The 13,042-nt window shown below is 31.9% G+C and overlaps 1 protein-coding gene across 3 annotated transcripts in view; it reads right to left on the bottom strand.

Moving 5' to 3' along the window:
- Positions 1-13,042, bottom strand: part of LOC143235379 (low-density lipoprotein receptor-related protein 1-like) — a 96,504-nt gene that overhangs the window by 77,913 nt on the left and 5,549 nt on the right. For 2 of the 3 annotated variants that reach the window (XM_076473481.1, XM_076473483.1), the window contains exons 2-6: positions 11,290-11,424; positions 8,169-8,363; positions 7,225-7,426; positions 2,939-3,109; positions 2,467-2,611 (exon numbers count right to left, since the gene is read on the bottom strand). In XM_076473481.1, the coding sequence (XP_076329596.1) occupies positions 2,467-2,611; positions 2,939-3,109; positions 7,225-7,426; positions 8,169-8,363; positions 11,290-11,424 (848 nt within the window). The remainder of the gene's footprint in view (positions 1-2,466; positions 2,612-2,938; positions 3,110-7,224; positions 7,427-8,168; positions 8,364-11,289; positions 11,425-13,042) is intronic. The other variant, XM_076473482.1, reaches the window with a different exon arrangement.

Below are 13,042 nucleotides of genomic sequence, written 5' to 3'. Positions count from 1 at the left end.
GTGAAATGTCTTACATTTTATGTACACCATATCACCAGTTTCCTGGAACCTTTAGAGCAAGAATTACTCAGATAAAAGTCTTTTTTAAAACTTACCTGCTTCTTGAACTGTTTTATTTATTCTTTTATGAATAAAACCATTTAACAGTTACAATTACCCAGATTACTGGGATTATGAAATCTTGAAGCTACAGGTAGTTATCTATTTACCATACATATGCTCACACTCACAAATACTGACGAAGAAACTAATCAGAGGTTTATCTTCAAGCATGCCTTCAACTTTATTGATGAGTGATAATTTTTTTCAGGTTTAAATACAGTATTCAGTTTTCTCAACAGTCACATGCTGTTTATGAATCCTGATACACAATGTATGGAAGTGCTTACGTTCAATAGACTGTTAGAAGATTGAAGTTTAAGAACAATTCAAGCATTGTTCAGTATATATTAACTCTTTCCCCAGGGTCATGGGTCAAAGGACAAGTCATCATGTTTGTTGATTCACATTCAAAATTCTATTGAACTACTATTTTATGCATTTATATCAAACTTATTGATATAAGTTTGATATCAAACTGTAAATTATAATTGAAAATTTTGAATTATACATCATTTAATTTCTTAATTCAAAAGTAAATATAAATATAAAACATGCCTAAACATTGATCTCTTGTGTCATGTGGTATGTTGAATGTGACACTGTTTCAAATTAAATGTTTATGTCAAGTGATATGTTGAATGTAGCACACGTTTAAATTAGATGTTTGTGATGTCAAGATACAAAGTCTATAGTTTTGAACAATAAAAACTCAACTTACTGATAATGACAAACTAGAATATAAAATCAGAAGCTCCTTTCTTTTCTATTTTGCCGAGATATTGCTAATGTATTGAATCAAACACTGTGGCTCCACTCATTTCTCTCTATTTTCAGAAATGCTCCCTTATATACACTTAATTCTGTCTATGACACGTGAATAATCAATCAAAAACTCAGAATGTCTCCCTAGTAGCGTTCTCATCCATTTTCAAGTATTATGACATTACCTTGTTCTTTTGATATAAAACTTCAAGCTGGTAAGCTAAGTTTTTTTTCTGCTTAAAATTTCATATTTTTCAGACTCAAATACAGTTTAGTTACTAAACTTGATAAATTATAGTAGAATTTTAAGGTATCAATACAGTAAATTATGATTTTTTGCTAATTTGAACTGTATACATAATATTGAAAAATTATTTTTTTCACATCCTCCATGTGTGAAATTTTATAAGGTTTAGCAACCTACAACAAGCAGCAAATCAATACAAAGGTCATAACTTGAAGAGATAGTTGTTTGCTTTACTTCTTTATTTACTGTTTTATGTTTTATAAAATAAGTTTATAATCTTATTTGTAAATAGTAATAATGTATATACAAATATACTGTATTACGACTGAAATGTAACTGTATTTTACAAAATACTAGTTTACTCAAACACAACAAAGAAAGGTCACTTTGTAAAGACTAAAGGTCAGTTTTATATTATTGGATACAGTAACATAAGTGCCCATGTACCACATCATTTTAATATCTGTATTGTTTGCTACACACAGCTGAAAGGTCAATAGAATAACAATAAGAGATACATATAAATGTATAATGTTCAAGATTTAAGCTATTTAGTCTAAACAATTGTGTTTTTGTTATAATCTGTAATCATTCTATATTTCCTAATTTTTATAACAGTTATGAGATTGATCAAATCAACCAAACTCACACAGAGATTCATTAGCAAAATAACAGATAAAATATAAAGATTTTTTAAGAAACATTTCATAAGTATGTAAACATTATAAATGATTTTGTGTGTAAAATTAAAACTTTCTCTGATGGATAAAAGTATTTTTGATCTCAAAATGAAAATTGCTTTTCATGTTGGATAGGCAACATGCAAAAATTAAAATGGCATGAAAACTTAAAAATATTTACTAATAATCTGTCAAATTTCATGAACGTACACTTACTAATTAAGTTATAGCATGAAAATTATAACAAGCACAAAATGGTTATAACGTTGGTCCCAGGGACTGAGCCCACACTGAGAGTTATGTGAATGTAATGTGGTCCAAACCCCCAGTCTGTTTAAAATAATTGGTAAAGTCCAAAACAAGACCATGCAATGGGTGGAGAGGACACTTTTAATCATATGAATGAAGTCAAGATTAAACAATGAACAAATAATTATGAAATTTTTACATGCAAATGAGGTAAGTTCAAACTGATTACATATTCTTTCTACTTCTTATATATTTAGAAATAACTTTAATTTATCCTGATATTTTCTCTTTTGTCTGAGTAGTGTTTTTCAGCCCTTCAAGAGAATAAAAAAATACAATTTGTTTTCCAATGTGCAACTTTTGTTAACTTGTATACAAGCAAATGTTTCTTACAAACTATTTTTAACAACTAAAATAATATTTTACCTGTGTAACTGTGTGATCTTTTTTATCAGTCCAGTAGATATAATTACCAAAGAGGGCTAATGACATTGGATGTCTGGATAACTCATTCTTATACACAATATGATAATTGCTTCCATCATACCTCACAGAGTGAAGAATGCCATACCTAAATACATTCAAACAGTACAAAATTACAACATAAAAATGTCCAAACTTAAAACCACAAAAACTACATCATAAACAAACACAATGATAATGTTCCCTGACTGAAAATGTCACAAACAGAAAATATTAAAAACTTTATTATAAACAAACACAATTATAGTGTCTATCATGCCTGACATCATCAAGAATTCACAACTAAAATTTAAAAACTGTATTATAAAAAAATAAAAAACATTTATAAGATCTAATAGCACAGAGATGTAGCACCTAAAACAGTTTAAAAACTAAACCTTTCCATTATTAAAAATCCCTAAAACATGCCACTTACTTGCCATCCACCCAATACACAACCTGAAGAATTCGGTCCAAGGTCAAGCCATTAGGCCAACTCCCTCTCTCAATATTGTTTATACTGACAAGAACTCTTCTATTTTGACCACTTAAGTCACTTCTTTCAATTCGTGGTTTCTCTTTTTCCCAATCAGTCCAAAACAAAAAACTACAAACATTGTACATTAAACTTCAATAAAACAATTATCATATTGCTATCTTCAACCATAAAATTAATTACTGCTGAAACAATCACATAATACAATTTTACATATAAATATCATTGTGCTTTAAAATTGTTAAAAGAATTTTACAGCTACAATATATTTGTTAATGCATAATTTAAATGGCTACATGCTACATATTTTACTTTAGGAAACATATGAAAAGATAAAATGATTTACAGAAGCTATGGTCAATCATCAGTGTGGAATTAAACATCACACTAGAATTCAGAGGGCAAGATGTTTTCAACAGAAACAAAGGTTGCTTCTTTGAAATTAAGCTTTATTACATTACAGCATAAAATTCAAAATTCAGTTTGTCAACAGCCAAATAATTTTAAAAAAGAAAATTCTAATTTTACTTCATGCTGAATTGAAACTATAGGAATTCATATGTTTTCTTTAAACACAAATGTAACCTTAATTACTAAAGTTCCAAAAAGTGTATTACCTTATTCTGGTAAAATAAAATAGGCTAACTAAAGCTAGGGAGTTTAAATCTACTACTTAGTTTTTTTGTGGAGTTGCATAATCAATTAAATTATTGTACAAAAAATATTCTTTATTTAAAATAAATGCTTCATAAGCCATTAACAAAAATATAAAAACTTACTTCATTTAAACTAATCTCCTTTTATACCATTAACACATTCACTGCACTGCTATTTCACACTTATGTGCATCCAACGTTACATTAACTAGTGCAACTGATGCACGTGTGCCAACAGAAACACCAAGGCAAATGCATTTTATTGGAGGTGACATGCATTAGAAGTCATTCGAGATGATAATAAATCCATTCAAAGTAAAAAATGTTTTTTTAAAGAAGGCTGGTACGAAATAAAGCACAGAACAATGTTTTGACCTTCTTACATCATCTTCAGGTTAACAAAGAGTTTGCAAACAGTTACAACTCTTTGTTAACCTGAAGATGACCTAAGGTCAAAGCATTGTTCTGTACTTTATTTTAATTAAATTATTAGATGTCAGTTCATGTTATTTGAATTTGAAAGTAACAGAATTCAGCTCATGCAACTGGAATTGGCATGCATTATAAGCCAGTTCTTTTATTGGAATTAGAATGCATTAAAAGTCAGTTCATGTTATTGGAGTTGGCATACATCATAATTCAATTCATGTTGGAGTTGGCATGTATTAAAAGTCAGTTCATATTATGAGAATTGGCAGGTGTTAAAACTTAGTTCTTCTGAGACAGCACTCATGAAAGATTTCCACTTCTAGAACTTTTGCTTGACTGTAACTTTTATTAATTTATATATATGTTTTCTGGTTGGCTTTTATAAAATGGATAAAATAATGTTCCTTCAAAGCTCATGCTAAGGAAAAAGAGTTCAAAGCATTGTTGAGCATGTTTTAAAGGTGAAAAATGTAAAGACCCAATGTGTTGTTATGAAAATTTTCTTTAGAAACCAGCCCTTTGTCAACAGCCATATTTTATGAAAGCTCATCAGTAAATAATGATTAAAAATGTAGTTTAACAGACTTTTATTTGCTATTTTACATTTGATGTATGGCACAAAATATCATTAACAGATGTGATATTTCCATAACTATAACCTACCCTTCTCGTAAATCAAAAAAAAACAAAAAAAACAAGACAAGATATAAAAATAGATGACACACATGTCACGTGGCACTCATAAAACATTTCAACTACTGTACTGATGATATTTCATGACAAAGGTTTTAGTTGAATAAGCATATTGTTAGATTTACATAATTATTTAAGTTCAAGCTTAATGTGTGCATGTTATGATTTGGATAGTTTTTATACAGTGAGTGTTAAATTTAGTTATTTTTAGAAGTGATAGTTTATCTCAAATTTGGTTGAATGGCTGTTTATGAATCATATCTTGTGTTATTCAATAGATATGAATTTGTGATTTTTATATTATTGAATTATGTTACTAAAACCTGAATTTTTCTCCTTGCTTGAATTGAGTATTATTGCATCATAATATCTAGTAATGTGTGGAACATTCTATATCTCTTGTCAGGATACAAATATTTATCAGAAATTTAGCAATTGTGTTTCATCTTAGAGAGCAGATATTGGCAGTTTGTTAAATAAAATTATTACAGATAGTATTGTAATAACAAAACAAGAAAAATTTTGTCTTTTCAAATTGTGTTCCAAGCAACTGAGCCAGCCAGTGCTGACTTGATAAAAAAACAACAACTATTATTTAAAGTTCTGGACAGAACTGATAAAACTAATAGATTTATAATCATTTTTATAAGTGTCAGACTTGTTTTAACATTATATATTAAAGCAAGTAGACTGCATGTTGTTTATCATTAAATTCATTGTAAATAAATCACAGACACCTGCTGTAAATAATATAGCTCTTACAAAAAAAACGTAAAACGTTTTTACCCATAACTACTTTATCTAATATTATTTGACATTATTAAAAATGCTTCTAATAAAAAAATAAAAACAACAGCATCCATTATGAATATCAATCTCCAAGGCAGCAGCAAATGTGTTAACAATAGAAAAATATATATTATTTGTGTTAATATTTCCTTAAACCATTAACAACAACACAAAACATACTTTATTTAAACTAAATTCCTCTTAAGCCATAGGAGGATATATTTTATTTAAACTAAGTGCCTTTTAAGGCAATAAGACTGTAAAGAAATATACTCAGAAATGGAAGTACAGCATAGTCAACAAGACAGAATGTAAGCTGTGAAATGGAATGCGTTAAAACCTTTTAGTTGTTTATACTTTAATATTTCTGCTACAAATACAAACCAAGTATGCACAAACAACCTACATAAAAAAAACACAAATTAACTGAAAACAATTTTTCAATTGCACAAAGTGCAAACATAAGTTAAAATTAAAAATTTCCTAAAGAAGGAATAAATGGCCATATGCTTTAAAACAAAACTAAAATGCTACTATGAAGGCCATAAGGAATTAAATGTAGATAGAATAAGGAAAAAAATAATAAAATGCATTTCTTTATAAAGTAATGAATGTCTGAAATAAACTGCCATGTTGTTGAAGCTGAGTCTCCAAGATCATTTATGAAACAGCTTGATCAGATTCTTTGATCAACATCCAAATTTAGCAGTCTTAAACCATTCCTTAATTGTTGTTACACTTCACGTATTGGACTTCACTTAACTGGATGGTAGCATCTCAGCACTTACTGCATTGTAACTGCAACACCTATGCTTGCTCATTACCTCTTTTCCCAAAATTCTCACTTGCACTTCTTGCAGTGGTATCTGACAAACAAGAACTCTTTTTGTAGAGATACTCTTCTCTTGCACGTTTCTGCTATTATTCTGAGATCAAACGATCATTAACAAACACACACATTATTACACCAAAGTCTGTTTATTCTCAATCTTGTTGAATCAACATCTGGAAGGGTTTGGTTACCTACCTGTGATGATAATGATTTGGCACATTTGTCTTCCATATAATGATTACAGAACACCCTTTTGTCATTGTTCCCACGTCCATACAGTCAATTTAAAAAATATCTTTCTTTGCACCCCTGCCAACACCATTTAATTTTCAGATATTTATCAATGAAGACTATCATTTCAAAACAATAGGATTGGTTACAGATGTTTCTCTGTCATACAGCAACCCAGTCAATGATAATGTGGATATAAAAAGGGCAATAATTAAGTATTAACAGAAATTACATTCAACACCTATGGGCACATTATGAAACTACAAAAACTATTTATTTGTATAATAATATAAAAAACATCACTCTTAATTTTTCTTAGTTCCTCCAAACAATTACAAAATGGAAAATAATCTATAGACAGAAAACTCTCTCTCTCCATATATTTTATTTGAATTAAACTCCTCTTTAGCCATTAATAACTATATAAACATATAATGTAGTTGACCCAAAAGCCTCATACACCAATAGTAACTACATAAAATATGTGTTATTTGAATTAAGTGCCTCATAAATCATTATTAACAATACAAGAATATAAGTTATTTGAATTAAATGCCTCTTAAGACAACTTCAAAATAAAGCTCTAACAACCTAACCTTATTTCAGGATCCAAAGCAATAGCACGAGGCCGGATCAGGTCTGATATTAAAGAAGTTCTAAAGGATCCATCAAAAGAGGCTAACTCAATATGTTGATAATGGCTTTCAACCCAGTAAATATGCCATCGAATCCAATCCACAGCTATGCCTTCAACAGACTCTACATTTCCTTCAACAATTGGTTTTACATTTGTCAAAGCTAAATATTAAAATATGTTGAGTAAAAGCTCAATATTCTTGTACACTTTTAAGACAAAATAAATACATGTACAAAAATGTACACCAAAAACAGATTATATGTAATAAACTGCATGACAGATATTCACTTGTGGCCATACAAGACAAACTACTCATATAGTTATAGGTTTAAATGTGTCCAATTAAATATAGCTTCCATACACTAAGCAGCTGCTAGACCACAAACACTCAACAGCACAGAACTCACACACACACTTAAATATATCTTACAATCAGTCCATATTCACGCTGACATACTCTAAGTATACTCTATATCATAAATGTACAAAAAATGTTTTACAGAGATTCATTATTCAGAATTATTACTTTTATATTAGGTTAAAATTACTATGAGAAGATGTCCTCTTTCAATGTATTCAACATCAAAACTTAGTGTCACCTTATTTGTTCTAGTTAGTTTAAAAAAAAAGATTAATTCCAAAATATTAACATATATATATATATATGAATACAAAAAACCTCTGCACTATTAACATCTCTTAATGCATAAACAAATGTTCACATGAGCTCTTCCATAAACATATATCTTACTAACTTAATTTATAAACAAGAAGTATATTTTATAAACACAAAAGTATTTCAAAGAGTAGTTTTATCTACAGAGTAAACTGTAAAAACAAGCTTTTTACAATTAAAGAACCACACAGAAAGATATACTATGTACAAAAACACAATCTACATACAAGAACCATTAAAGGAACCAGAATAAATTTTGTCTTCATACACATCACTCCAAAACAGCAAACTTTCATCTGTGTTGTACAAGTAATCTAAAGCACCGCAATAACTGTGGTCTGTCAATAACACTTCATCTCCGTCCACCGTTGTTCTGATCAAACCTTCTACAGATGTAATTAACAATACAACAGGTGTGGAATCTGGAAACAGTGGAGAGATCCTTGCAATTAAACAGTATTTCAAAATGTACATAATCAACAACAACAAAAAAAATTACAGATTAATACATACATATATACATTGCTGGCTAAAATCTTAAGTCCCATGAACATAAAGAAAAAATATGCATTTTGCGTTGTTAGACTCAATCACTTATTTGAGTAGAGCTTCAAAAGATGAAAAGAAAAGGAAAAATAAAAATAAAAAATGTTTTAGCATTTAATGAAGAAAATATGAACACTATGAAATTAGCCTAAATACTAGCTGGTCAAGAGTTTAAAACCATACTGAAACGAAACATTAATCAGTAAACACGTAATAAAATTTAGTCATTTGTGTTCAAGCATTAGCATTGTCAACATCTCCCACTGACATCTCTTGTGTTACAGTGGGTACAAACATGGCAAAAACTAAAAGTTGACAGAGTTTGAACATGGCAGAATTGTTGAGCTGCAAAAGCAAGTTCTCTCTCAATGTGCCATCACTGGTGAAATTAGGCATAGTAAACCTGCTGTTGCAATTTTCTTAAAAGACCCTGGGGGATACCGAACAAGAATTTCAAGTGGTCAGCCCAAAAAAATTTTGCTGGCATTGAGCAGGAGGATTGGACAGGTTGTCAGGCAAAACACCAGCCAATCATCAAACCAAATTAAGGCCCTCATGAATGCAGAACGCAGCTCAAGAACAATAAGATGGCATCTACGAGAGAAAAGCTTTAAAAACCGTAAACGTCTTCAAAGGCCACGCTTCCTTCCACACCATGAAACAGCTCAGTTAAACTTTGCTGAGAAGCACCAAATATAGGATGTAAAAAAGTGTAAGAAGGGTTTGTTCTCTGATGAGAAAAAATTTAACCTGGATGGTCCAAATCTCTTCCAACGTTACTAGCATGATAAGGATATCCCACTGGAGACATTTTCTACATGGCACAGTGAAAGAGGTTCCATTATGATCTTGGGTGCTATCTCCTTCCATGGAACAATGGAGCTTCAGGTTATACAGGGGCATCAAACAGCAGCTGGCTACATTGGCATGTTGGAGAGAGCATCCTTATTGACTGAAGGCCCTCGCTTGTGTGGAAATGACTGGATCTCTCAGCATGACAATGCTGCATTCCACAATGCACGCAGGACAAAGGACTTTCTCATGGCAAATAATGTGATTCTTTTGGACCATCCAGCATGTTCGCCCAAACTGAACCCCATCGCAAATGTTTGGGGGTGGATGGCGAGGGAAATCTATAGAAATGGACATCAATTCCAAACAGTGCATGATCTTTGTGAAGTCATCTTCACCACCTGGAATAACATTCCAGCCAGCCTTCTGCAAATGCTTATATCGACCATGCCAAAGTGAATGTTTGCAGATATTTGAAATGACAGCCATGCAACTCACTAATGAGACCTCTTGTTGGGCATTTCCTACCCTATTTAGGAGTTCTTTTTGGTATGGTCTTAAACTTTAGATCAGCCAGTATTTAGGCTAATTTCATAGTGCTCACATTTTCCCAATTAAATGCTAAGAAAGTTCCCCCCTTTTCTTATTTTCATCTTTCAAAGCTCTACTCAAATAAGTAGTTGAGTCTAAACAATGCAAAATACATATTTTTTCTTTATGTTCATTGACCTTAAGATTTTGGCCAGTGGTGTATATATACTCTTCAAAAAAAGAAACACAAAAGGGATATTTTTGTTATTTTAAAGAGAAATATATGTAATAACGTTACAAGCTCAGAGTATGTGATGTTACACGTGTTAAGGCACTGAGTGTCAGACCAAAATGACAATAAAAGTTGTGCACTTTGAAAACGGAGGAAAACATAGGATTTTTCGCCAAAACGCATGTGTGTCCAATAAATTTGTTTGAGAGATCTGCATGTTCTGCAAGTGCAACATGTGCAAAATCCCTATAAAAGTGATGGGTTCTCGGTTTCCATAGCTCAGTGTTAAGCCACCGACACGCAATACAGTTACGCCAAGACTGACTGAAGCACAACGCAACAATGCCATTGGTCGCTTGGAAGCAGGCGAATCTCGATCAGATGTTGCCAGAGCTGTGAATGTCCACCCAAGCACCATCACAAGGCTATGAAATCATCACCAACAACATGGATCAACTCGTGACCGTCCATGATCTGGCAGACCTCGTGTGACCATGCCTGCACAAGATCGCAACATCCGGTTACATCACCTTCGGGATAGGACCACCACTGCATAGGACTGCCTCAACCATACCAGGGCTGCATAGCCAATCAGACCGTCGCAACCGTCGATGAGATTCTTAGGCCCCATGTGCAACCCATCATGGTGAACGTCAACGACATTTTTCAACATGACAACGCCCGTCCTCACACAGCCCGACTCACCACTGTCTTCTTGAGACACCACAACATCAACGTTCTTCCCTGGCCATCCAGATCACCAGATTTAAACCCCATCGAACATCTTTGGGACGAGTTTTACCGACGTCTGCGACGGTGACAACCTCAACTGCAGACTCTATCTCAGCTTGCAGCAGCCTTGCAGGCTGAGTGGACAACCATTCCACAGGATGTGATTCGTCATCTCATCGCTTCCATGGGCAGGAGATGCCAAGCAGTTATTGATGCTCACGGGGGGCATACTCGTTATTGATGTTGAGTGACGTTAAACTTCACCTAGTGAGCGTGAACTTCACCTTTGCAGACTTTAGATGTTCAGCAGTGAATGTGCAAAGTTTCACACCTGTCATACAGAACTACCTGGAATAAACTTGTTAACAATGTGTCTCATATTTTGCGTTCCTTTTTTTGAAGAGTATATAAATATATACAGACTACTATACATTAGTACACACACACACACACACACACACACACATATAAAATGAGTAATGTTTGTATATATAAATATTACTCATTTACATTACCTATACTAACACAGGAAAACTTATCCTGTTGAAGTTGGTATCCTTTTTCACATCCACATTCATAATCACTATTACTGTACTCTAAAGACATACACAGCTGGCTACACATTTCCCATTTCTCACAGATGTTTATACCTGAAATAAGTTAAATAATTGAAATAAAAGTTTATCAAAGGTTAGACATTTTTTAATGTTATACAGTTAATGTTTTACAAGTGACTGCCATTTAATATTTGCACACTTGTCTAGTGAATAATTTTATTTCTTAAGTGGTAGTTTATTTGTCAGCTTTAGAGAACAGTTGAAAAATATGTAAAAGCATATTTTAATTTTCACACAGAACAATATTGTACTTCTATGCACACATATACACAGTTAATCATTAAGTATTACCTCATGACACAAAGCTCTCCCACTAGTGCCTGGCACCATGAATTGCAGATATATCTCAAGTACTCAGACCAATCTATATATTTTAAAAACACTTGAGATAACAATATGCAGATAAATCACAAACAAAAAACCTTGACTATCAACCAGATATTCCTCTTCCATAAACAAACAAGGAGAGTAATAGTGAAGTAGACCTCTGTGATGTAAGGGGTGTCTGTAGTAGTTCAGGCTTACAACACAGAGGATGGTATTAATGAAGTGACTCTCAGTGATATAAGACAATTTTATGGTAGTTTAGCCTTAGAATACACAGGAGTGTACTAGTGAACTAGCCTTCAATAATATAATTGGATTTCTATGGTAATTTAGCCTTACAATTCAAAAGTTCTAAGACCAATCTGATGTAACTGCATCAGCAATGTCAACTGGAAAAAGAGAGAAAAGGGAATAAGCAATTGCTCTATTAGAAATGGAGGGGATAACTAATTAGGGTAAACACTTTAAATGAAAAAGAAACAATTATAAAGAAATATACTATGGAACACATTTCATCAATTGAAGTAAGACAAAAAAATTCATTTTGTGTAACTTATTAATTTTTTTCAATAGAAATGCATTCTATAAATTCTTCAAAGAATAAAACATTAAAAAAAGTAATTTGTTTCTATCATTTACAAGAAACTTCTACAAAAAATGAGCTAAGCATATTATGTACATTTACTTAGAATGTCTAAATTAGCACGTGCTTATTAAGTACATAATGCCCCATGCACTTATCAGTCAAATAAACTCATGTTGAAACCCTCAACTGCCAAACTACTAAAGTGCAGAAATGCGTCTTTAAAACTTTACTGACACATTTCTTTAAACTTCTGCCCAAAGTCTGTACATATTCGAAACAAGTTATTGTCAATCATACTGTAATTAGCAGAATTTTCTCAATTACAGTGCACAATAAACAAAAAAACCCCATTACATATATGCTGTAAACACATACTCAAGATGCATATGAACATTGATATGCTACATCATCACCATGCAGACCTTGTGTGTTTATAACAAGGCTGCAAGTAACTGTACCATACAGACCTTGTGTATTTGTAACAAGGCTGCAAGTAATTGTCTCCATACAGACCTTGTGTATTTATAACAAGACTATATTGTGCAGACATTAAATTCCTCATTAGGTTAATCCTTTATATTCTTCATGATTAATCAATGCTCAGAGAAACATGAATCTTGGGAACTTTAATGGATTGCTATTTTCAAAAAAAAGGGAAAAAAACTTTTCATCTTCTAGTTTCAGTCCATTAAAATTCTCAAACTTACTATTCAGTTCTCATCCCATAAAAATAATACT

The sequence above is a fragment of the Tachypleus tridentatus genome, chromosome 12 (genome assembly GCF_004210375.1).
Source record: "Tachypleus tridentatus isolate NWPU-2018 chromosome 12, ASM421037v1, whole genome shotgun sequence".
NCBI classification, from domain to species: Eukaryota; Metazoa; Arthropoda; class Merostomata; order Xiphosura; family Limulidae; genus Tachypleus; species Tachypleus tridentatus.
This window is presented reverse-complemented; position numbering and strand designations above follow the sequence as displayed.